Here is a 27,122-nt window from a genome sequence, read left to right on the forward strand (position 1 = left end):
TATAGGCAACCGTACAGCCTTCAACACACCGTATAGTCAGCTACAAAAGGCCAACATGCAACATGTGAAAAAATTCAAACGAAAAAACAAACGGTCTTATTTATAAATAAACAATCTACAAAAAAAAATGACACACATTTATACAACGACAACAATTGAACTTCATGCTCCTGACTTGGTGCAGGTACATAAAGAAATTGCACGTGGCGGAGTTTAACATGTATGTGAGCGCTAAATCCTAACCTTTCATCGGACTGTTACAGTTGTGTAACAGCACAACACGAGAACAAAATGTAAACTAGACAAAGTGATGCCCCCACACTCAACTCATTTAACCGCTTATACCCCAAAAATGACAAAAAAAGTTCAATTATCTCCCAAAAGAGCAAAAGATAATAAAAATAAAAACCCTGACCACATGTACACCTTCAATATATGTACAAACAGACAGTAAAGAAAAAAATTCCTAGGATTCAAACTGTAGGAGGAGTTATGCCCTCCCCCCCCCCCCCCCCACCCCCCCCCCCCCCCCCCCCAACTTTCAGATGCGGTGGCATACAGAACAGTTTCATTTGGCTGTTTCAATAGATCGGTATGACTGGGTAATATAAATCCATCGGGGTGATCTCGGATGCTCCAGAAAGGCACCCGTCGTGTTTTTCGAGAAAGTACAAACCCAGTGATTTGGTTTTATTTGGTAGTTTACATTCAAGGAAAAGATGACGGTTTTATGGTTACGACCACTGGAACATGTCCGTCGTCACATATGAAACAGATATTCCAAAAAGTTTATTTTTCAATTAGTGCGAGGTAGATCAGGGAATTCAATTGATTACAAATAAAAGATTGATATTCGTATAAGTTCAAATGATCATTTACGCTAAAAAAAAATCAGAGAATTCTAATTTTATAGTATTGATGCTTTGTCGCTTAGTCCGAGCCCCCCTCCCCCCGTTTCCCTGTAACTTTAGTGTGAGTTGATTTGAAGTGTTTCATTTGTTAACAATAATGTTCAAGTCTTTTGATTTGTGTCGAGCCTGCGACATCAATGTAGCGGTAGTGAGACACAACAAACCTATATTTCGTCGTCGATAGTGGCGTCGGCGTCTCCATCTCCATTTTTTTATTTCTATTGAGTTTAACCTTTCATTATACATGTTACTAAACATGTATGCCATGTATATTACTTTTAGAATATCATACTGGATTTGTTTACCTCGACTATTGTATCTGTATTTATATTGTATGTTTCTCTGTAAACTTGTATTTAGTTTTTAGAGAATAAAGTATCTATCTATCTATCTATCTATAGATCGTTAGGTTTCTAGGTTTTTACATTTTTCATTTCGGGACCTTTTATAGCTTACTATAGGGTATGGGTTTTGCTCATTGTTGAAAACCATACAGTTTTGTTTTAGTTAAATAAAATCGAATTAAACTGTTTTGACATGATAAATTTGTAAACCTCCATGAAGTGTTTTAAAACTTGTATAGGAGTTATTCCTCAATTTCAAGAAAAAGCATCTACAGAAAAAAAAAAAATTTTAAATTTTTTTTTTTACCGATAAATGTATAGATAAATGTACAGCCGATCAACATGACGCTTTTACACTTACAGCAGCAATATCAGGCGAGGCACAGGGTTCCGTGGAATATTTTACAAATTTATTACAAAAATACTGCTTCCGTTTGAGAACTTAGGATAAAAACAACAGGACCAAGTGGTTTGGGGATATCCCAATTATGTCCGAAATACTGTAAACTTTTTAATACTTTTTTTCTTATTATTGTCTGCCGTTCCCCTTTTTCATACCAAATAACTCTGAACAACCACTCGAACTTTAATTTGAACTTTAACTCAATGGATAGCGATACCCATCCAAAGCACATTAAACAAACGATAAATTTAAAATATGTTTAAAAATAAAACATATTTTTTTCCGAATTGGTCACGTGGTTTTACCTCATCAAGTAATGGGATAACCACATCAAAGAATGACAGGACCACATCAAATAATGAAACAAACACATCATGTAGTGTAAAATCGTCAAATTTTGAAACATCATTGCGTAATGTTAAAACCATATAAAGAATAGGCAAATCAGCATTACGAAATAACAAAACCACATCATGTAATGAAACAACTACATAACGTTAAGTCACATTCACATCAAGAAATGTTAAAACCACATTGACTAATGACACAACCACATTAAATAATGGTGAAACCACATCGAGTAATGACAAAACCATATTGAGTAATGACAAAACTATATCAAGTCAATACGAAACCATATCGTGTAATATCGATATATCATTAAGTAATGACTATTCCATATTGAGTTATATCAAAACATCATTACGTAATGTCAAAACCATATTAAGTAAAGACAAAATATCATCAAGTAATAATAAAACAACATAAAGTAATATCAGAGTTTCACATAAGACAGCTGTGGCGTTCCATATTGATTGGTCAATGTACAATAGTAGATGTGGTCCGGGGACACAGTTACCAAATAGAGTCACTAGTGTGGACAGTGTATAACATGCCAAATTTTTTCATACACCATCTTAATAAACTTCTTTATATTTTAAGAATAACATAGTAAGAAGAGAGGTGAAATTACACGTAAACAAAATTTGAGAATGAATTTTAAGGTAAAGTTGTGATTTGGTCCAGTTAGAAAAGGAAACATTAGTATGTCTGAAGCTGTCAAACTAAATTATAGACCCCTTAAAATAAAAGTGTCCATGTTTTGAGTAAAAACAGATAATTTTTTCTATAATTTCGATATAATTTGTCTCATAAGTAGTACACATCACTGTCAAAATCTTATTTGGATAGAGCGATTTATTAAATTTGCTTTCATTGTCTAAAAAAAAAATGCACTATGAAATAACTGTGTTCTCGGGCCTTGTCATCCAAATTTACAATATTTTATGAAAATAAATTATTTGTTTTAGAGTATTGTGCTTATCATTTTAGATTTTTTGTTATAAAGATGTTTAAGGTAGATGGGGTGTCTAAATTATAATCCATAGAATTTTTTAATAAATTGCCAAAATGTAGTTTATATCATGCTTATTTAAAAATAATAATAAAAAGAATGGGTCACGGGGCTTATTTTCAGGCTACAGGTTGTGCAAAATTGACAGATTTTGTATAGATTATGCATGGAAAACCCAATTTTCTGCCATAAAACGAAAACTACACCATAGAATTTTGAGATAAAATATGAGAAGATAGCTCTAATATTATGCTTTCAGATAAGAAAAAGAAAAAATGGGGTCACCGGGCCCGTTTTCTTGCTACATAATAAAATAGATAAATTCCTAACACATTCTATTGTAAAAGTAACTTTATCTGAATTATCTGCCCTTACATTTGAGTTGCCTCCCCTTATGTGGCAAAGTTAGAAAAAATTGAATCAAACAAAAGTATTCTGTTTTTTGTAAAATACAACCATAGATATAATAAAACATGTCATTTTCTATATTAAAATGAAAATTCTTACACATGAATTACCCACTACTCTCAAAATGTGCACATTTTATTAAAGGTCTAGACCGATTATTACCTGGTATTTCAAAATCCAAGATGGAGGAAGACACCCTATCTACCTTAAATATGGTTTTATAGAATAAGATGCACTGTCTTATCATTCCAGTTATTATATATAATCTCTGACATTTTTTCTAGTGATAATGTATAATTCCTGAAAATCTTAGTGATAATATATAATCACTAAAGTTGCCAGTGATTATACATAATCCCTAAAAATTTCAGGGACTATACATAATCCTTAATTATACACATTTACTGTAATATAGATACATATATCTTTATTCTAACAAACCAAATTGCAAAGGTATAGAGATAATAATACATAACATGTTTCAATACAATTACTTAATTAACGTACGAAAGTAGATAGAGACCTTTACAGTTATTCACCCAGAAATTTCAATTTGTTGTTGATTTCCTTAAAAAGTTTACACAGCTCATTTAGTTCTGGAATGTTTTGGAATTCATTGGATATGAAACTTCAAAGTGTTAGGTCTATTTCTATAATGAAATTGAATACATTGTTTTCTACAGTCATCATAGAAAATGTTATTATTTTCTGGGTGGTTCATTGTGTGTTTTATATATATAAATGAATGGAATAAATATTGACAATGAATACATCTGTGTACTAAATGTAGTTCTCAGCGTTTGATTAAAATCATTTCTTGACTGTTTACAACAACAGATTCCGTGTCCAAATTATTTCTACCAGTCTTTTCCTTTACAAGAAAGAATGAGCTTTTTTTTTTTACATTTGTGTACAAACAATGTCAAAATAGAAAAACTTTTAAAAATATTGAATTTGAATGTTTATGGGCATTACTAAGTTTCTCTTCTATTTAGGTAGAGGTTTCGGTATGTTACTCATATAATATCGTTGATAAATTAATAGAAAGGATTTTTCTTTTTCTCAATTTATCACAATTTTAGATTTAATTCCACGGGTGGCACATGTAGAGCAGGATCTGCATATCATTTTGGAGCACCTGAGATCACCCCTGTTTTTGGTTGGGTTCGTTTTGCTGAGTCTTTAGTTTTCTATGTTGTGTTTTGAATACTGTTATTTATCTTTTGGTCTTTTTCGTTTTTTATGCCATTGCGTTGTCAGTTTATTTTCGACTTAAAAGATTGCATGTCCCTTTGGTATCTTTTGCCTATCCTTTAAGCTTGATGTATCTATAAGAGAGTATTATAATTCATTTGAATGTCCAACAATTGACATGATGTTACCTCATTCTTAAATGTCAATTACGGTTCAAGAGGATTTTGAAGATTTAGAAAAACGCCTTGACTTAATACGGGGAAAATTCTTCCTATCTCTTTAAAGATAATTGGCATGTGTTAATGCGTATACATTGTATGTACTTTCACCCGAATCAAATTACTACAAATCAAAACTATGGTTACACATGTAAAGGCATATACCATGAAAGGCGATTTCGTTTTGATTATATTAATTAGGTCTGAATTGTAAGTTTCTTTGATGAGTTATCACAGCTTCACACAAGATTCCATACATAACCGTATCATTGTCTTTATAACAGCATTCTTTCCATTTGTTTAGAGCATAGAAAAGCCGGGAATGAAACAGTTTTTGTTCGTGACGTTCTTCTGCTTCATTTACAGTTTCCTGTCCTCTTCCCGAAACGGAGAGAGCTATAAAATAAATAATGTAAAGTAAACCCGCATGATTTAGTTTTAAATTGTTTATCTAAAACACTTTGTTCATACTAAAAATTCAAAGGCACCTGTCATAGATAATATGAAAACAACTGTATACAAATGTTTACCATGTTTGCATAAATTATTTAATCTAGTATTTGATAGTGGAGATAGTCCTGAGACTGAGTCATGGACATTAGGAAGGGTGATCCAAAGGACCGCGACATTTTTCTGGTGATTTCTTTAGTGCAATGTCTAGGTAAAGTTTTTAGTTAAATTTTGGACACAAGATTAAATTATTTTTTAGATGAAACGGGTCTTATATCTGGGACACAAGCAAGTTTCCGAACTGGATATTCTACGCAAGACAATATTTTCATTTTTGTATTCTTTAATTGCACTATTTGTTGTCGACGAAATAAAGTTATTCTGCATATTTATAGACTTTTTAAAAGCATTTGATACAATTTTGAGGGAAAGGCTTTGGCAGAATGTGATTAAAAGTAACATTCAAAGGAAAATGTTTAATGTTATTTTTTTCATTATAAAGCCATATTAAAATCTTGTGTAAAAGATGGTGATAGATACTCTGATTTTTTCACATGTGATATTGGTGTAAGGGAATGAGAGAATTTATCTGCCTTTCTTTTCTCTTTTCTCTATTTTTGTAAGCTATTTAGAAGAAAACTCGTCTGAAATTGTGAAATTGGACTTGACACTCTTAGTTCTTTAAGCTTTAAGATATAGGTATACATATGAAACTATTTTTATTACTTTAGGCAGACGAAACTGTTAAAAAAGCGCTGAAAGTGTTTGAAAACAATTGTAATTTATGGAAACTCAAAGCCAATGTATCAAAAACAAAAGTAGTGGTGAATATTATTCCAAATTTAAGATAGAATTTGAATTAGAAGAATATCTTTTATGGTTACATCCTGTAAATACAAGCTATATCTGTAAATGTAGACCCATGCAACAACTCTTTGAGGGGTCCGTAGGTGACCTGTTGCAAGGCTAAATTTCTGTCCCTATCCAATATACCCTCATTTCCCGTGGCAGTCTAAGTTTCTCCGACCTTAATCCCTTAATCTATTACAGAACCTACCTATTGTATTTATTGTGAACTTGTTCTCGTCCTGAATATGCATGAAATATTTGCCACTGGACGTTAAGCAACCAACAATCAATCAATCAATCATGTAAATGTAGAACTAGCAATCTTAAATTTCCGATAGAGACGGGACGTTGGAATGATATACCCAGGAATAAAAGACCATGCAATCTCTGCAAACAAGCTGTAATGTTGGAAATGAGTTCATTATATTTTTCTGTTGTGATGTATTTAAAGATATTAGAACTAAATACATAGCGGGCTATTTTGTAATTAGTTATCAAAGGTACCAGGATTATAATTTAATACGCCAGACGCGCGTTTCGTCTTCCTAAGACACATCAGTGACGCTCAGATCAAAATAGTTATACAGCCAAACCAGTACAAAGTTGAAGAGCATTGAGGACGCAAAATTCCAATAAGTTGTGCCAAATACGGCTAAGGTAATCTATTCCTGGTATAAGAAAATCCTTAGGTTTACGAAAAATTTAAAGTTTTGTCAACAGGAAATTTACTAAAATGACCATATAATTGATATTCATGTCAACACCGAAGTGCTGACTACTAGGCTGGTGATACCCTCGGGGACGAAACGTCCACCAGCTTGTAAATGTACCCAGTGAGGTAAAAATGAATAAAATGTTGAATATAAGAAATACACAAGTTCGTACTCACCTTTCAGTGATATGCCAACAAATTTCAAAACTCTTATAGAGACAAAAAAATAAACTCACTTACTTCATAATCTAGTAGACAGATAAATAAATATGTATATTCCAAAAATACACACTATTTGGTCAATTTGTCGCATATACATGTACACAAGAGGGACGAAAGATACCAGAGGGACAGTCAAACTCATAGATCGAAAACAAACTGACAACGCCATGGCCAAAAATAAAAAGACAAACAGACAAATAATAGTACAAATGACACAACATAGAAAACTATAGACTAAGCAACACGAACCCCACCAAAAACTGGGGGTGATCTTAGGTGCTCCGGAAGGGTAAGCAGATCCTGATCCACATGTGTCACCCGTCGTGTTGCTTATGTTATTACAAATCCGGTAAATAGTCTAATTCGGTAGGTCACATTCGTCAAAAGGGAAGGGTATATAAGTTGGATTTTTTGACGTGATTGCAGCGTACTTAAACTGTGCATCATTTTAAAAGACCAATTGAAGCAAAACTGAACAAAATTGTTTTGACGAGAAAAAATATGATTCAGATAGTTTAGGATAAGTTATTGCCTTTTTAGAATAAAATGCTAATCTGCCATCTTTTTTAACATGACCAAATTGCAGCATGATTAGATATACTAACAGATTGTACATGAGAAATATTCTTTAAACATTGACTTTAAGTTGTATAAGTCTCTAAAAAACAAAATATTATACCATTTATGTTAGAAATGCATAGCCTCTGATAATGACTGACAACTTTAATTAGACGACAGATATTTGGGAACAATTGCAAATTCGACTTGCTTGTATAACAGTATAAAAGTAATGGAAATTATAACAAATCTTTGAGAGGAATCTGTACTCATATATTTTAAATGTTCAACATTAAAAAATACTTAATGTACATTGTATATGTAATTAATTGTTCATTCTTTTACGACCAACCACAGAATAAAGAAGACAGGACGGCACTGATCGAATAAAGTTGCGATACATTTCCTAGTTGAAAATGAGTTGTGAACGCGGAATTATGAATAAGATTTCTTTACAGATTTGGTATAAACATGTGTATATATAATATTAATTTTGTTATCAGTAAATTCAAATCAAACTAAATATCATTTTTATATACATATGCACATTCATGGCTCTACAATCTGTCGATAACCGTATCTTGGCATTGCACAAGGTCATGTTTTTCTCTGACTGTTAATGACGTCTTTACATTAAATCCATTGGATGTTGGATGTGTACTGATTGATATTTTAGTCTTAGATGCATGATTTTTGTCGAGCCTGCGACTTTTGTCGCAAAAGTGAGACATAGCGATCCTACATTCTGTCGTCGTCGGCGGCGTCCACAAATATTCACTATGTGGTTAAAGTTTTTCAAAATTTAATAACTTTCTTAAACTATCCTGGATTTCTACCAAACTTGGACAGAAGCTTCTTTATGATCATAAGATAGTATCCAGAAGTAAATTTTGTAAAAATAATTCCTGTTTATTCGTATTTTACTCATAAATGCACTTAGTTTTTCTACCAGTTAACAATACATTCTCTCTGTGGTTAAAGTTTTTCAAATTTTAATTACTTTCTTAAATTATCCTGGATTTGTACCATACTTGGACAAAAGCTTGTTTATGATCATAAGATAGTATTCAAAAGTAATTTTTGTTAAAAAAAATCCTTTTTACCCGTATTTTACTTATAAATGGACTTAGTTTTTCTGCCAGTTTACATTACATTCACTCTGTGGTTAAAGTTTTTCAAATTTTAATAACTTTCTTAAACTATCATGGATTTGTACCATACTTGGACAGAAGCTTGTTTATGATCATAAGATATTATTCAAAAGTAAATTTTGTTAAAAAAATCCTGTTTATCCGTATTTTACTTCTAAATGGATTTAGTTTTTCTTCCAGTTAACGTTACATTCACTCTGTGGTTAAAGTTTTCAAATTTTAATAACTTTCTTAAACTATCCTGGATTTGTACCGAACTTGGACAGAAGCTTGTTTATGATCAAAAGCTAGTATCTAGAAGGAAATTTTTTGTAAAAAAAAAAATTCCTATTTTTCCGTATATATCTTATAAATGGACTTAGTTTTTCTTCCAGTTTACATTACATACAGTCTGCAGTTAAAGTTTTTAAAACATTTATCAGATTCATAAACCATCCTGGATTCTTACCAAACTTGAACAGAAGCTTCTTACATTCAAAAGATAGTATCTAGAGGAAAATTTTTAATAATTATTTCCCCATTTTTGTTGAATTTTTTTTATTAGTTGTTATTGGCTTTGAATTAGCTGTCAGTAACTGCGAGTACTCTCAGATCTATTCTTGGTGTCTTTTTGTTGTGGAGATGTATCAGTACCTTTGCACGTCCACTCTGTGTTTTTGTTTGATGTATTTCTATTTGTGTTCATCTGATGAGTTAAGCCCTTATCAACTGATTTTTATAGTTTGTTCTTATGTTGTACTGTTACACCACTGTCCCAGGTTAGGGGGAGGGTTGGCGCTTTCAAACTAGTTTAACACCGCCAAATTTCTGTATATGCCTGTCCCAAGTCAGGAGCCTGTAATTCAGTGATTATCGCTTGTTGCTGTATAACATATTTGTTTTTCGTTCATTATTTTGTAATGAATTACGTCGTTAGTTTTCTCGTTTGAATTGTTTTACATTTGTCATTTCTGGGCCTTTTATAGCTGACTATGCGGTATGGGCTTTGCTCATTGTTGAAGGCCGTACGGTGACCTATAGTTGTTAATTTCTGTGTTATTTGGTCTCTTGTGTAGTGTTGTCTCATTGGCAATCATACTATATCTTCTTTTTTTTATATTTAGTATCAATTAATTTAATTAGAGTTGATGGGTTTTAGTCATCGATAGAATGCAAGCGCTCTAAAGCTGTTGAAGTACACGTTTCATACAGCCATATAAAAATATACATTCAAGAGACCACTTCTTTAAAAATTATCTTCCCTTTTGTTGCATTTTACCTATTAGAAATCAACGAGTCTGCTCCGTTTTGCAAGTCACCCTTTAATACTGACATTAAGCAATCTCTAATAAATCACATATTTATACTTTTTGTCACTGGTCTCTAAAAGAGCGACGAAAGATATCAGAGGGACAGTAAAACTCTCTAGTTACCACTTAACACACAACTATATTCTCTTTTCCTCATCAAATGTTTCACGGCCCTATAAACTTTGCTAAAGTGTATTAATGCAGAGAAGTTGGCAGATATTTTGTTACATGTTATGATTTTCTCTTCTTTTGATGTTCATATAAAAAAGAAGATGTAGTATGAATGCCAATGAGACAACTCTCCACAAGAGACCAAATGACACAGAAATTAACAGATTTAGGTCACCTTACGGCCTTCAACAATGAGCAAAGCCCATACCGCATAGTCAGCTATAAAAGGCCCCGAAATCACAAATGTAAAACAATTCAAACGAGAAAACTAACGGCCTAATTAATGTACAAAAAAATCAAAGAAAAACAAATAAGTAACACAGCAACAGTTTGTTTTACATAGGACATGCACTGACTAAATATTTTGTAAATCATCATTATTGATTGCTGTAACTTTTTATGGGCCTGATTTTGATTCTAATACTTGCAACTGGACATTTAAAAACTATCAAGAATCAATAATATAGTAGATTAACATGGGAACGTGCTCAGAACCTGCTTTTAGAAATATATACACACCATACCAGATAATATATTAAATAATAAAGTTTCAAGGATAAAACAAATCTGCTCATCTACCAAATTACAAATCGTTTTTTGAAAGAGGAATTTACTTCTTCCCATAGCACCTGGCTTGATACTTACAAAATAAAGTCCGGATAAATTGCTGCCAGTCGGGAAGAACGGTCACTGTTGATGGAAATTTATTGAAAAAGCAATCCCAGTCAATTTCGTCACCTATGAAAATTAATAGTTACAACTAAATTGTATTCATGTAAACGTTTCATTTCATATTGTACTAGATATTGGTATGTTGCTGGCTTTTACGAAGACAACTTTGGAATAGTATGACATGTGATGTATGCAAATTAAGAAGGAGATCCTCGTTGTACCTAGTATGACTGTATTTGTAGTTCCGAGTGTTTATTCTAATTTGTTATCTGTTAAAACCTGGATGTTATTATGTAAAATGAAATGGGAATGTTACCTTCATATTTATCTTATTGTATAAACACTCCAATTTTAGATTATAATTGTTAAACTTCAAATGCAATGTAGACCTGATCTTTATGGGAAAAAAACAAGATTGTAATTCCTGCAACAGAGAAGTTTTGAAATTGATAAAAAGAACGGGGAAATTGCGATGTCCACTTTTTTTGGAAACGTCGGTTTATATTTCCGTCAAAACATGGATTTTTAATAAAATTGAGAATGGAAATGGGGAATATGTCAAAGAGACAACAACCCGACCAATGTGCAGACAACAGCCGAAGGCCACCGATGGGTCTTCAACGCAGCGAGAAAATCCCGCACCCGGAGGTGGTCCTCAGCTGGCCCCTAAAAAAATTGTGTACTAGTTCAGTAGAAATGGACGTCACTCCAAAACATACAAATGAACTAAGATTAAAAAAAATTACAAGACTAACAAAGGCCAGAGGCTCCTGCCTTGGGACAGGCGCAAAAATGCGGCGGGGTTAAACATGTTTTGTGAGATCTCAACCCTCCCCCTATACCTCTAGCCAATGTAGAATAAAGATAACATAGCAATACGCACAGTAAAACTCAGTTAAAAGAAGTCCGAGTCCGATGTCAGAATAGGTAACAAAAGAAACTAAGCAAAATGATAATGATACATAAATGAACAGAGGACTACTAGCAGTTACTGACATGCCAGCTCCAGACCTCAATTAAACTGATTGACAGATTATGTCTTCATCGTATGAAAATCAAGTACAATCCCTCCCGTAAGGGGTTTAGTATCATACCATCATAAAATATATGAGAAGAACATAACCCGTATCATGCCAATAACTGGTTTAAGAATAAATGTGTTTATTTCCGATGCAAAGACCCTATGAGTGAATCAATATTAATACCAAAATATGCAATCCTTAATGACTTGACAACGGTATCGTAACTATATCCTTTCCGAATAAGTCTGTTTAAAGGTTTGGTTAGCTTTTGAGGTGAATGCCGACATTTTTGTGCTTTGTAAGGAATATTACCATAAAATATTGGATGTGAAATACCTGAACGTATAAGATGTATGCATGTTGATTTATATTTACGAATGATGTCCTTGTACCGATGATAAAATTTAGTAAATGTTTTGACTAGTTTGTGATGTCGAAAACCCTGGTGTAATAATTTTTCAGTAATACAGAGATTTCTTCAGTTGAAATCAAATACGTTGTTACATACACGAGCGAATCGAACAAGGTTTTGTTTACTTGCAACAACACATCAATTTATATAATTGCTCCTTATAGGACCCATAATAATGAGAGTGTGGTCTTTATAAACAGTGCACGTAATTGTTATATTCCCTATAGAATGAAAAGATAATTATTTCAGTCTTGATCATTTTTAACTTTGTGTCCAAAGATCTGTTAAATGAAACTTTCATTAAACACAATTATTTGGTAAATGCTGTTAATGAAAAATTCCATAAGCAGCGGTACAAACATCTTCGTTATTTGCCTCATATATTGGAATCTTCTAATGTCATTGGTTATCTATACTTGACGCAATCAATTAGCATATTTATTGGAAGTAATGCTTATTTTGACGGTCTCAATTAAAGTATGCAAGTTCGTTTGCTCGCCAAATATTTTTCAAACACTTACCAGATCTAAGACAGATTTTCCTTATATTTTCCAGTATAGAACTAACATCTTGCCTGAAGAAAAGCAATAATAGAAACTGTTGCATCTAAACAATTGTAATGATAACATTCGACGTCATATTTCTTTTTCACTCATTTCCATATCAAATCACTAACAAATGCACATTTTCTATGTCATTCGATCAGTCTTAAAAACAACGCATTGACGAAGGTGTGTATCACTGACGATGATTAAAACAACTTAAAATTTTCAAAGAAGCATTTTCTTACGAGAAACATTTTCCTGACATAATTTGTGCACATATTTATTTCTATTGATTGTTGATTCCTTCCCTTTCAGTGGCTAATATTTTATACATATTCAGGATGATATTTACGGAAGCGTATTAGCGCCACACAATTTTTTTATATTTATTCCTATAACGCAAACATTTGCGAAATAACGCAAACCTTTTTTTGTTATAACGCAAACCTTTGCGAAATAACGCTAGCCTTTAGGTTATAAGGCAAACATTTGTTTTATTTTATTAGGGAAGCAGCTGTTATAAATGAAGGAGGATGCATGTATTAAAATTATTATTGCAACGTAAAATGCTTGAGTGTTTAGCACATATCATGGTATAATAATGAGCAGGAAAATACTTGTATACATATATTACAAAGAAAATTAAGTAATTGGAAGTAATACCGAAGAAAAAAAATCAACCCTGTTAATGTAGCCGAATTTAAATATATTTCCAAAGTAAGTGCTCGTTTGAGCATTGTGTAAGATTGGTTCGATCCAAACAAGCTAACCTATTGAAATAAAGATATAAGATGCAGATTTTGTATTATTATAATTATGTTCTTAACATTCAAATTGCTACCCAAACATCTTAAATAGCTACATCACTAGATTGAAGTTTAAAACCCCATTACTTTTTATCATAGAATCTTTATCATATTATGAGATTTCAACAAACGATTTCTTACATCAAAATTTAAAAAAAAAAAATTATTCTAAATAGTTCATTTTAAAGCAGAAAGATAATTTTGTCTATTAGACTTATAGTTTCACAACTGTATGACATCTTTTTGCTCTTCTTTTTTTTCCGTAATCAAAATTTTCAAAATCTTGACCTTTCAATTAAAATTTGCCTATACCATATCTATTTTCATGTTAAATTGATATTATTATCTGATACAAAAACCAATCTTAATTTGTGTATAATTGCATTTTAATTATTCCCTTATTCCTATGTATATTTATTATAATCATTTGACCTTGTGTTCGTGGTACTTCTCTTAACTAAATCACAACCGAAATTTACAGACAAACAGACATGCAAATGCCGACATTTACAAAAACACTGCTTTCAAATTATATCATAAATGTAAAATGTTTATCCAATATAGTTTTTGATTATAAAATATACAAAACTTAATGAATAATTAAAATCAAAATGTTTGCGTTACAACACAAACATAGGAAGAAATTTAAAAATACTGTATGGCACTAAAATTCTTCCGTATAAAATATTAAGAATTTGACGAATAATTAAAATCCAAATGTTTGCGTTTAACGCAAACATAGGAAGAAATATAAAAAAAATGTGTGGCGCTAATACGCTTCCGTAGATATTCGTTATCAAATATTTACCTATTGACAACTAAAATATCATTGCTAGGATTACTTTCGATTAAATTAGAAACATAACATTATATAATTATTATATCAACATTAACCGTTTTATAGGTTTATATGCCATTTAATTATTATTTCTTACAATCTTGTAGAATTTTAGACTATTTAACAACAAACTTACTCTTAGTGGGAAAAATTTAGTTCCCTTTTTAAAGTCCATTATTTACCCTTCAACATCAGTTTGATGTGTAATGCTCATTGTTGAGGTTCAAACTCATGGTCATATTGATTCAAAGACAAATGTCTTCTTCAACTCATTGTCATATCACTTCTGGTTACTTTTTGGAATTACAGGAACAAACAAAGTTGCGACTACTACCTGCGACAAGACCAGAAATTTTGTTGTTCTATATAATTCATTCATTTAAATAGAACAACGCATTGACGAATTTGTGTATCACTGACTATGATTCAAAATATTCAAAAATTGTCAATGAAGCATTTTCTTAAGTGAAAATTTACCGGACATAATTTTATGCAAATGATAATTGATATTGATTGTTGTTTAGTTCAAGTGCACTGGCATATATTTCATTCATATTCAGGATCATGCTAATTAATGAAAAGTTAAATACCTATTGACCAACGGCATAACGTTATTAGGATTTATATTGACCAACGGCATATCATTATTAGGATTCCTATCAACAAATTAGGACTTTAACATTATATAACAAATTTTATAAACAATAAACGTATAATATGACATAGAATTATTTTTTTCTTTTTCATTTCATTACATTGTAGACTATTCAACAACAAACTTACTCATAGGAAAACCAATCAAAAGTCAAGTTGAATTTGCTAACAACCATCTGTATCAGTTTGATATATAATGCTCATTTTAAAGGTTCAAGCTCATGGTCATATTAATTCGAAAACAACATAATGTGCTCGAAACATGTAGGACTTTTAAGTTTGTTTGTTATCATATAATTCATTTACTTGCAAAAACAATCCATTAACGAATATGTCTACCCCTAATGCGGATTGAAACCTTTCAAAGAAACCCTTTCTTAAGTGAAAATATTTTTCCAAATATTCGGCTTTGAGCGTTCCTGGTGAATGTAAATCCAGAAAAGCGCTTCGGACGCATGAAATTTCTAAAGTGTTGTTTTCATTTTTTACAGCACTGGGTCGATACCGCTGCTGGCTGGTGGACTATCAGTACCCGGGATTATCATTAGCGCAGTAGTCAGTACTCCGGTATGGACATGATTTATAACAATAATAATAAGAATATGTGGTATGATTGCCAATGAGACAACTCTCCACAGGAGACAAAATGACATAGCAATTAATAACTATGAGTCACCTTACGGCCTTCAACAATGAGCAAAACTCATATCGCATAGTCAGCTATAAAAAGCCCCGAAATGACAAATGTAAAACAATTCAAAAGAGAAAACTAACGGCTTGATTAATGTACAAAATAGAGAACGAAAAAGAAATATGATATATAGAAACAAACGACAACCACTGAATTACAGGCTCCTGACTTGGGACAGGCATATACAGAATGTGGCGGGGTTAAACTAGTTTAAAGACGCCAACCCTCCCCTAACCTGGGACAGTGGTGTAACAGTACAATATAAGAACAAACTATAAAAATCAGTCGAAAATGGCTTAACTCATCAGATCGATACAAAGCAGAAATACATCCAACGAAAACACATCCCCACAAAAAAGTACAGATATGAAAGTACTCGCAGTTACTGACGGCTAGTTCAAAGCCAATAACAACTAATTACAAAAAGCATGCATCTCAGACTAAAATATCAATCAGTACACATCCAACACCCAATGTATTTAGTGTAAAGACGTCATTAACAGTCAGAGAAAAATATGACCTTGTGCAATGCCAAAATACAGCGATGAATGTGCATATGTATATAAAAATAATATTTAGTTTGATTTTGATTTACTGATAACAAAATCAATATTAATACCAATAAAAACAATATTCAAAGATCTAATTACAGTGTTGAATTGGTAACCTTTTAGAATAAGTTTATTTAAAGGATCGATAAGTTAACCCGGATTGTTTATGAATTTCCGGGCTCGGTAAACAACATCACTGTAAAAATCAGGATGTGCTATCCCGTTTGAAATAAGTTTTCTGTCTGCAGATACATCTAAACTTCCAAACCAAATCTTTTGTATCTTTGGAAGAATTTAGTAAATGTTTTAAGTAATTTGTGGTAACGAATTCCCTGACTTAATAATTTACAACCTAGTTTCTAAAATTGTCCGTTTATATATCTATAAATTATTAAGAAACTAAGGTTTCAACTCCCTCATGCAAAGTTGGCCTTAGATTGATTTGGCTATTATTTTCAAGTCCTTTTGGTCAAAGTACTCTTCAACTGTTATGTATCTTTCTTAAACATCTTTGACTTTCAAATATTCGGCTTCGAGCGTTCCTGATGAAGGTAAATCCAGAAAAAGCGCTTCGGACGCATGAAATTATTAAGTGTTGTTTTCACTGTTTGTCTTGCAAATAGGTTTCATATTTATCCCATGGCGTTGTCAGTTTCTCTCGACTAATGAGTTTTGAATGTACCCTTAGCATCCACCGCTCCTATATTCATATTGATAGTTTTTTGCTTCACGTCCATTGGCAAATATTTGATACAAATTCAGGATGATAATAAATGAAAAGGAACTTACCTATTGACCAAGGAAATATTGTTCCTAGAATCACTATTGAACAAATAAGAAACATACAATAATATAACTAATTTTATTAATAATAATCGTATTATATGTTATTAATTGTTTTCTTTTTCTTTTAAATCTTATAACATTTTAGACAATTTAACAACAAAGTTACTCCTCCCATGCAAAATAAAATAACCAAACTTGCATTTTATAAGCCATTTGCATCCCTTCTACATGAGATTGATATCTAATGCTTATTTGTAAGGTTTAAACTCTTGATCATTTTGATTCGAAGACAAAATGATGCCTGGGATAAACGTAGGATTATATAGTCATTTGTTCATGTACGCATTGGCGAATGTGTGTATCACGATAACGAAAGAAGCTTGTTACGATGTGAATAATTTTTCCTATATATTTTGTTGAAGCAAATAATTATTAATAATAATTGTTAATTGCTTCACGAACAGTGGCAAATATTTCAATCAAATTCAAGATGATAATTAATGACAAGTTACTTACCTATTGATCAAGGAAATACCGTTGTTAGGATTACTATTAAATAAAAAAAAACTATTTACAACAAAGTCTCAAAGGGAAAAAATGAAAATAAAATTGCATGTTTTATGCCATTTTCATCTGTTTGATTCAAATATCCAATGCTGATATTTAAAGTTCCAAATCGTCAGAAAACAAATTACCCTAAATTCACTGGCATACACCAAACTATTCTGTATAACAGTAGTCTATTGAGTAACTGCTTGAAAATACTCATATGTGTATGACGTTCAAAAAAGTTTATTTTTGAAGGTAAATATTTTAATTTTTTACAACATTTTTTTAATATTTACTTAAAAAGAAAAATCAGATTAAATTATGATATACATCATGAGTTGAGAAAAAACAACACTATAGCAAAAACAAAAGACGAACATTCCATCTCCTATCCACAAAACATTACATAGAGAATTAAAAAAAAAGCAATCCGAGACCCAGAATAAAATAGGGTTGATTGTAAAAAGTGCCTGCTTGGCTTGTTGCACCAATCGTGTTGCTTATCTCGACCTAAAGAGCATGGCGTTAGAGAATATAGGGGAAAATGTGTTTAATTCAAGGACAACCACAAAAATGTAATCTAGTATTCTAGAGATCAATATACTTGTTTTAATATTATACAGGTGCCTACAACCTCATATGTTAAACCTTGGTCAACGGTATAACAAAAGGTAAACAAAATATCTATATACTAAACAATCTGTACCTGAAATGCATTGAACTCTAATATATATTTCAGTTTTAGAATATATAGGACTTTTCGTACAATCATTTATTGTACTCTCAAAAGGCTGCATTCTGTATTTTCTTTATAACAAATTAATTTACGGTTACGTTTGCATTGTGACTTGTATTTTTTTCATATTATTTCTACTAAATCCTTAAGAATGCAATAATGATTGATTTTATGACACCTTCAATTATTTCAGCTTTGAGTTAGAAAGTCATGCTGTTCATTTTATGATTTGTATTGTTCATCATACTTTTATTTTCCCCCTTATCTCTTACAGTTTCCATTGAACATTTCCTAACGCAGACAATTCATTACTTATGTACAATTGGTTCAATTATTGTGATCAATTATGTTATACTTATCAATCATATTTTATTCATACTGAATTTATATGAGAATCTCATTTTTCTATCCTATCTTTTCTATCCCAGTTCCATTGCGGTTACCGAAAAGAAATAGGGACAATAAGGCATATATTTGGCTTAAAATTGGTGCAAAATTTAAAAGTTACATCATGATCTTAATTTAAGAATTAAACAAAAGATTTTAAAAAATAATGACGAAAGTAGTATTTTTGAAAACTTTTTTGGTTTTCCCCTTCCTTACTCATCTTTTGTAAGTACATTTTGGTTTGAAAAGTATTGGCACATATAAGAAACAACTTCATATTTCATGACATCATGTAACAAGCTTTGACAGCTGCTCTAAAAAAATATCTAAGTTCTTTACACGTCGTTTTCACAAAAGGAAATATCGATGAAATACCAAATTATCAGCCTGTATCGTCAATTCCGTGAAGTAGATGCCGATTAAAAAAGTAGTATTGCGTTATATAAGTAAACATTTTCATTTTCTTATGTTATGTATTTTTCTTTATTATGTGCAAATGTGAAATAGTAAACAAAATGTTCAAAATTTTCATTTTTTCAATTGCCAAAAACATGTCCTCCTACTCTTTTTATCAAAATCACCGAACACAGACTGGTTGGGAATAAGAATAAACGTATCATAAAAACAATTTAGTATTCTATTTGTTTTGATTTAAAGTAACATAAAATAAACACACCCTAATTGATGATTTTTTTCTGTTCCTTGTCTTCTCCTCTTAATGAAACATATGGTACACAAAGCAACTATGAATCCCACACCACTACCCATTCCAGCTTTTAAATAAGTACTCGGGCCGCTTTCAACAACTACGTGCATCACTTCTGAAAGACAAAATACAATGAACAATCGTTATTTTTTATGAATCAAAATTGAAAATGTTAAATCATTCTATATGAACAATCTCGCATGTCATATCTAATTTGTTGTTATATGGAGAATGTGATGTTGATGGAATTTTATATTTTACTGTGTGGTGTTTTCCGCTTCTTTGTTTAAGTAGAAGTTGTGCTTTTCCTTCACATATTTATCTATTGTCTTTATTTTTGTCATTAACACATATTTTGAAATTCTCACTTTTGTTTTCGATAATAGATCTTTGTATTATGTGTTTGTGGGCTTTGTATTTGTAGTTGGGTTGTTTCATCTTTATATCATGGCATTGTTTTTTGTTCTACTCTACCTTGACACCCGATAAAACCTGATGCTTTCTTAGGACTAGGAAATATTTGGTGTGGTCTTGTGGCATATCTTAGTCTTAGCCAGTTTAACGAAAGTCTCATAAGATAAGATTCTGTCCACAATTTAGGATAGCTAGAATGTTTTAGGCAATTTCTAAGACACAGATCAAAAGTCAAAATGAAAAAACAAATTAAACGGAATAAAATTCCTTTATATGTTTTTATTCCGACATTTTTTATCTTGAATTAATTCCTTTTTTTACTCGTGCTGATGCAATGAGAACCGTTATACAGGTAATGCAAACGAGTGAACCCAAGGTCAAATCTGTTATACGTATTAATAACACAACGATTATAACCTCTTATTAAATATCCTACATTTTAATTTTTAATTTTAGATAGATTTTGTTATATATTATCATTAACAGTCATTTCAATATCTTTTATCGTATTGTTATTCTTGTAACATTTTATGTTATGTTGAAATAAAGAAAATACGATACTCCTTTTACATGTATACTATGAAATATCATAAATTTATTTCATATACGTCTCTATTTTTATATTCATCCATTAGATAAAATAGATTTAGGATCTTAGATACGACCATCATAAAGATGGTCTTGTTTTGCATCCTAAGAAATGTATCAGCAAAGTTCTAAAACCATCCTACATTAAGACGTAACTCGGGACATATCTTTGATTTCATTGACATGGCCCCTGACATATTTTGTCATTTATTTCCGTTCCAGGTTTGGTGGAAATTAAATTTCTAATGTTTGGCAGTGTGTTTTCAAATTAGAGTTATAGTTCAAGCTCGGACACTGGGGCTACTCTTCATTGCACGAAAACGTCCGATACCATGCTTGAAGATATATGAATCTTTTTGTCCCCTTTTTTTGTCGTTGTCGCAAAAGAAGATTGAACCTTGTCTTAGTCAAGATTTAAAAAAAACTATTTGGATGTCAGATATAATAAACGACATTTAAAGAACTGTAAATAATTTGATCACGAGGGCTACAGCGAAACTTGACATTTCACAAACGTACATCAAACTACAAACCTTTGTCTGGTATACATGCCATATTATGCGTGGTGTTACAAGGATACCACATTTCAGTATTGTTCGGGCATGATGTCATGCATTGGTGACATGGCTCCAACGACTGAGCAGGATTGTAGGAGCTACCGTTGGTGCATGGTTTACACTGTGTATCTGTAAAATTTGATGCTGAAAATAGAAAATATGTTTTACTTACGAAGGAAATACTCAACATTATGTAAACATTTTTCTGTTCCACGATTGTTTTTTAAAGAAGAGGAAAATTTTGTTTTAGATGTTATTGTTCATATACATTACATCAGTTCAATAATATAGAAAGTTACAATGACGCAAGTCTAAATATCTAAAGATCAAAATCTCATGGCGAAATTCATATGTCATATTGATTGAGTTGCTCTTTACTTGCATAGAGTCCAGTCTCAAATATTTAATGCATATTTAAGACAAGAACAAACGAACAATTATTGACATTGCACATTGTTAATGACGTCTTTACACTAGATCCATTGGATGTTGGATGTGTACTGATTGATATTTTAGTCTTAGATGCATGATTTTTTTTATTAGTTGTTAATGGCTTTGAACTAGCTGTCAGTAACTGCGAGTACTCACAGATCTGTACTTAGTGTCTTTTTTGTTGTGGGGATGTATAAGTACCCGGCCACTTCAACTCTGTGTTTTTGTTCGATGTATTTCTATCTATATCCATCTGATGAGTTTAACCTTTTTCAACTGATTTTTATATTTTGTTCTTATGCTGTACTGTTACACCACTGTCGCTTTCAAACTAGTTTAACCCCGCCACATTCTGTATGTGCCTGTCCCAAGACAGGAGCCTGTAATTCAGTGATTGACGTTTGTTGCTGTGCATCATATTTGTTTTTCGTTAATTATTTTTTACATGAATTAGGCCATTAGTTTTCTCGTTTGAATTGTTTTACAATTGTCATTTCGGGGCCTTTTATAGCTGACAATGCGGTATGGATTTTGGTCATTGTTAAAGGCCGTACGGTGACCCATAGTTGTTGATTTCTTGTTAATTTGGTCTCTTGTTAAAAGTTGTCTCATTGGCAATCATACCACATCTTCTTATTTTTTTATTTATACGAGTATGAAGTGGACTTATGTTAAAGGCAAAACATTTATGACTGCAACTTGAAACTGAGACTATTTCTGAAATGGACAAAACTCTTGGTTTACGCCAGGCCACCTAGATGAATTCTTGCAATATAGAGAAAGCAAAGCATTCACACTTCGATTTAACATTCCCATGTTTATCGGTCGAAAATGCGAATTAGTACAGTCATCCCGTTTTGCCAAACAAACTTCTAAATTTGTCAAGACTTATAATGCTAGACAGAAGAAGAATAATAAGAATTTGAAGTAGAGAACTGGCTAAGCTTTTTCAGAACTTTACTGTTGGATGCATCAATTTATATTTTGTAAAAGGTAGACATTGCTTGAGTGAATAAAAAAATCGAAAACAAAATAATCCCATACAGTCTAAGGTTGAAGGGAAAAGGAAAATAGTTTTGTTCACGTCTGCAATTGAATTACGCCCTTGGTTTTTACCACACACACACACATATATATATATATATATATATATATATATAGCAAAAGTTAAATAAATACGGTGTACAGAATGTATATATTAAAATTTTAAATTCGCAGACTACATTTTACATCAAATAATAAAAGTTCGTTAAAATAATGTCAATAGCGCTTTCATGCCTTCTGGCAATCTTCAGGCGACGATTTAACAATGAACGTTACCAACGGTAGTGTCGTCAAGGACATTGTTAAATCGTCGCCTGAAGATTGCCAGAAGGCATGAAAGCGCTAGTGACATTAATTTAACGATTTGTTATTATTTGATGTGAAATGTAGTCTGAGAATTTTAAATTTTAATATATATATATATATATATATATATATATATATATATATATATATACATTGTTACTTAACAAAATAATGTTTTTTGTGTTATTGGGATGTAAAAGCCCTTCATACTAAAAATGTGTACAACCGGTCATAAAATTACAAAATAAAACGGAAAACAGTTAAAGCAGAAATTACAAGCTAAATCAAGTTTGGTATGGTCACATTGTCATGGAGAGACTGCGATCATGACTGCTGCGTTAATTAAAATAAACTGAATACTTCAATTTAGAATATCACGTGATTTATGTCTGCCAATGTAAATCATATATTGGAATCACCATACAACATCTACACGTATGTCATGTTATTATAACTCTTAACTATTGTGTGCATATGTAAATATGTCGGCAATATATGCAGCAAATTAAAAACAAACTTTGGTAAAATAAAAGAAAAGAAATGTTTTTCATACATTTACACCATATTAAAAAAGATATTATCATAAGTGAAAAACAATCTTACCATTTGCTACTAACCCATGTCCAGCAGAACAAAGAGAGTTTGCCTGACAAAAGCCTCTTGCTGGTTCTCTTTGGTCTTTAGTAAAATGATACCCTTGAATACATCCGCAAACAGTGTTAGATGTTGCTGTGCATGGAGACAGGATAGCTGATACCCAATGATTCATGACAACCTCTTCACACCTTGTGCAACTAGTACAGTAGTTGGCTCTGTTTGAGGTAACCTGATAGGCGCCATCCGGGCATGGAACGCACTGCATTTGGGTATTTGAATTCTGTAAGTTAACAACAACAGATAAGCTAACAAAACAGATAGTGTACACAATCTTTAAATGAGTTAAAACCAAAATAGAAACAGGTGCTAATGTCAACTTTTAAACACCTTCCATTTTCAGACCGAAAGAGAAGTAATTAATATAATAAAAGCCAGTTAACCTAGTATTTAATTTACTCATAAAATTTAATACAGCTGACAATTGTTGGATTTAGTGAATTTCAATATAAAGATGTATGAAAATGCTTCAAAGATGTTTCAATAAATTTGAATAAGAAAAAACATGACAATGTCATTCATCCAAAAACATTGACGTTGATGACAATTTTGGTGTAGTATACTAATTTTTTGTAAGTTTTTATTTTTCGTTATTAGATTCTGCATTAATTAAGTATGTACTCTTCTGAAGAGGAAAATTTCCTGAATTAAACTTTAAAAATGGTTATGACATTTCTATAGACAGATATTTCCTTGTGTGTTTTCAACAACAAAAAACTGTAGGTAGGTGTTCAATTAAGGAAGCTACGGTCATCTGAAATTTGACCATTTACAGAATATGGAAAAGGTGACAAATCCCAAAAATACCAGCAAAATATGCATTTTTCTCAAGTAATCAGGTCTACAACTCATTTCCTGTGCTTTATCTCTTTAAATAAACATATCATAGATACCAGGATTGAAAATATGTGCGCCAGACGCGCGTTTGGCCGAATAAAAAAAAATTAAAAAGGCCAAATAAAGTACGAAGTTGAAGAGCATTGAGGACCCAACATTCCTAAAACTTTTACCAAATACAGCTTCGGTAATCTATTCCTGAGGTAGAAAAGCCTTAGTATTTCGAAAATTCAAAGTTTTGTTAACAGTTAATATATAATTATGACCATATCAATGATAAGTCATGTCAACACAGAAGTGCTGACTACTGGGCTGGTGATACCCTCGAAGAGAAAAACTCCACCAGCAGTGGCATCGACCTAGTGGTTGTAAACAAACTCATCATAGATACCAGGATTGGAATTTTGTACGCCAGACGCGCGTTGCGTCTACAAAAGACTCATTGCCTCATGGACAAAACAAATATAAATAATACACCATATGAATGCATATTAATTTTTTTTCTTCATCATATTGGATATGAAAAATTCACAAATTTATCACGAAAACTCCCAAACTCCAGATTTTACACTAAAAATATCACACTTTCCGAATTAAACTCTTTTGAAGACTTAATATATAGTTGGACCCACATAACATCAACATTTTAAGCCAAACAAAAAATGGAAAATTAATGTTTTGTCTGAAAAAGAATATATAGTTTGATATATGATAGAACTTGTAGGTTTGGTTTAGCCCTTTCCATCTACTTGTGTTTTAAATTTGCTGATTTGAGCCATTAACAAATCGTAGGACGTCATATGTTCATGATCTCTACACTATTTTTCAATTTCGTTTCTTTATGATAAAAAGCGTAAAACTACCAAACGTCTGTATGGAATTAAATGGTCGCAAACCCCTAGTCACCTTGCAAAATAACAATCCCTCTGTAAGGGAGATAATCAAAGGTTTCTACAATATCATTAGTGGCCATAACTCGGACATAAGAAGTTTTATAGATGTAATGTCTTCGACATTACATTGTATTACTTCATATGTGATCTGTATATAGGGTCAAGGCTTATGACTTTCCGCATTATTCCTTTCTATGTAAACATGTTGGAAATTGGCCGTAAACAGTAAAACGTTAGAGTAAATGGTGAAAAATATTTGCCTGCTTTTTTATTATGTTTTGATGAAAAAGCTGCCCTGGCACTCTTGGTTATTTGTTACTCAGTCTCTTTCTATTGAACAATGTTGAATAGTTGATAATACTTTCATAAAAATCAAAGCCAAAAACTTTAATTGCCCTGATTGGTTTTAAATTGCACCATGTTATAGGCCATGCTCTACTGAAAAAAAAATGTATGATTTCAAGGAAATTTTGTCAACAGAAGTCACTTTTGGAACTTGAAATGAACTTTGTTCCCATTGATATCAAATATCTTCCTTAATCCAACAGTACACGGTTTCAAGATATGTTTTAATGAACAATGGTTTTATTGACAAAAATTACCTTCATCTAGCTTTGCTTTTTATCTTCTTGTCTTGGAGTCCAATGATAAAGACACTAGGTTCTTACGACTAAACGTTTACGAATTTTCCCCACTTATACATTTCCGGACCTACGATAGGGACTATTGTCGTTTGAGAAATCCCCCACCCCTCCTTTCAAAACTATGTCAGGCCCCCAAAAAAATTAAAAGGACGCTGACTAACTTCTAGACTATAGATATTTTGTTTAATTTTTGCTTGCCACTTTCAGCAGTTTGCCCCTCTCCCTTCCCGCCATTTCAGTGTACTCCTACTCCACTGAAAAAATTAAATAAACATATATCAAAGGCATGAGATACTTGAGGCAAGTGCAAATTAGTAAATTGCTGCTTTGCTAACTTGGTTAAAAGTCAAGTCTTCAGAACCCTTACACGATCGGCCTAAATTACGTAATTTTAATCATCGAAAAATCATTTCAGCTTTCAATTAAAGTTGTGTATACATGATATATAATAAAATCTAGAAGTTGAGAAAAAATGACAAGAAAAATTAGACTTGTTTTCTCCAAATATTTTGCCCAAAGAAACTATGGTCACGACTCAACACATTATTATAAATTTAAATACCTTGCAATGCAATATCATTATGATCTAGATTAAAACATATCATTTTAACAAAAGAATTTTGGGTCATGTTCAAAAATCATATCATTTATATACATACTTCCTGATTTGAACTAATAAAGGTAGATATTATATATTATTAATATTTATCTAAAAGGAAATTGTACTCACCAAACAGTCGCCAACCGAATGGAAACCAGGTCCACAGTAAAAACACACTTTCCCGTTTTTCTCATACGAAGGCCATTTATTGTAATTACAGCAAATAGAGTCCAAGAAAGAAATTAACACAAAACAATAAAACAAATTCTGTCGGCGATAAATCATAATTTTGAAGTATTCTAACTTAAGATATTGGTTTCATTTCATATTAATTTCTTTTGCGAATTTAAATTGAAAAAAGAAACTGGAAATACCAATCATTTAAAATAAAATCAAAGACAAAACATGAATGACGTACGTAATATTATGATCACAGTAGGCATATTGTCCGGCTGGGATCGTGTTTTTTCGAGTGATTTGATCGGGTTTTTTTCGAGTGTGACCACGTTTTTTCGAGTAAATACGATCAAAACTGTCAACAACCAGATGTCTTTTCTGGTAAA

At 31.7% G+C, this 27,122-nt stretch overlaps 1 protein-coding gene and 1 long non-coding RNA gene across 3 annotated transcripts; one reads left to right on the plus strand and one right to left on the minus strand.

Moving 5' to 3' along the window:
• Positions 1-1,945: 1,945 nt before the first annotated feature.
• Positions 1,946-5,228, plus strand: LOC127719642 (uncharacterized). Its single transcript, XR_007990440.1, has 2 exons — positions 1,946-3,015; positions 3,645-5,228. It is a non-coding gene; the product is annotated as an uncharacterized LOC127719642 (long non-coding RNA).
• On the minus strand, positions 5,010-26,947 carry LOC127719635 (tumor necrosis factor receptor superfamily member 5-like). 2 transcript variants are annotated; one of them, XM_052225858.1, is made up of 10 exons: positions 26,689-26,947; positions 23,534-23,807; positions 21,125-21,292; positions 19,560-19,704; positions 17,728-17,760; positions 17,215-17,247; positions 15,120-15,185; positions 12,862-12,914; positions 10,880-10,972; positions 5,010-5,228 (listed from the first exon to the last, which is right to left on the minus strand). In XM_052225858.1, exons 1-10 carry the CDS (start codon positions 26,842-26,844, stop codon positions 5,026-5,028), a joined length of 1,224 nt encoding a protein of 407 aa, XP_052081818.1. In that variant the 5' UTR covers positions 26,845-26,947; the 3' UTR covers positions 5,010-5,025. The 2 variants fall into 2 exon arrangements, with proteins under 2 accessions (XP_052081818.1, XP_052081819.1); XM_052225859.1 differs by lacking the exon at positions 15,120-15,185.
• Between the last annotated feature and the right edge of the window lie 175 nt (positions 26,948-27,122).

This window comes from Mytilus californianus, unplaced genomic scaffold (assembly GCF_021869535.1).
Source record: "Mytilus californianus isolate M0D057914Y unplaced genomic scaffold, xbMytCali1.0.p SCAF_11, whole genome shotgun sequence".
Lineage (NCBI taxonomy): Eukaryota > Metazoa > Mollusca > Bivalvia > Mytilida > Mytilidae > Mytilus > Mytilus californianus.

Bases quoted from the DNA above. Each gene is read 5' to 3' on its own strand.
- LOC127719635 (XM_052225858.1), bottom strand. From the start codon at position 26,844: ATGATTTATCGCCGACAGAATTTGTTTTATTGTTTTGTGTTAATTTCT. The intron at 17,761-19,559 runs GTGTGTTTATTT...TTTATTTAATAG, and splicing joins GAAAAAAATCATCAATTAGG to TAATCCTAACAACGGTATTT. The intron at 17,248-17,727 runs GTAAGTAACTTG...TTTGTTCAATAG, and splicing joins GGTATTTCCTTGATCAATAG to TGATTCTAGGAACAATATTT.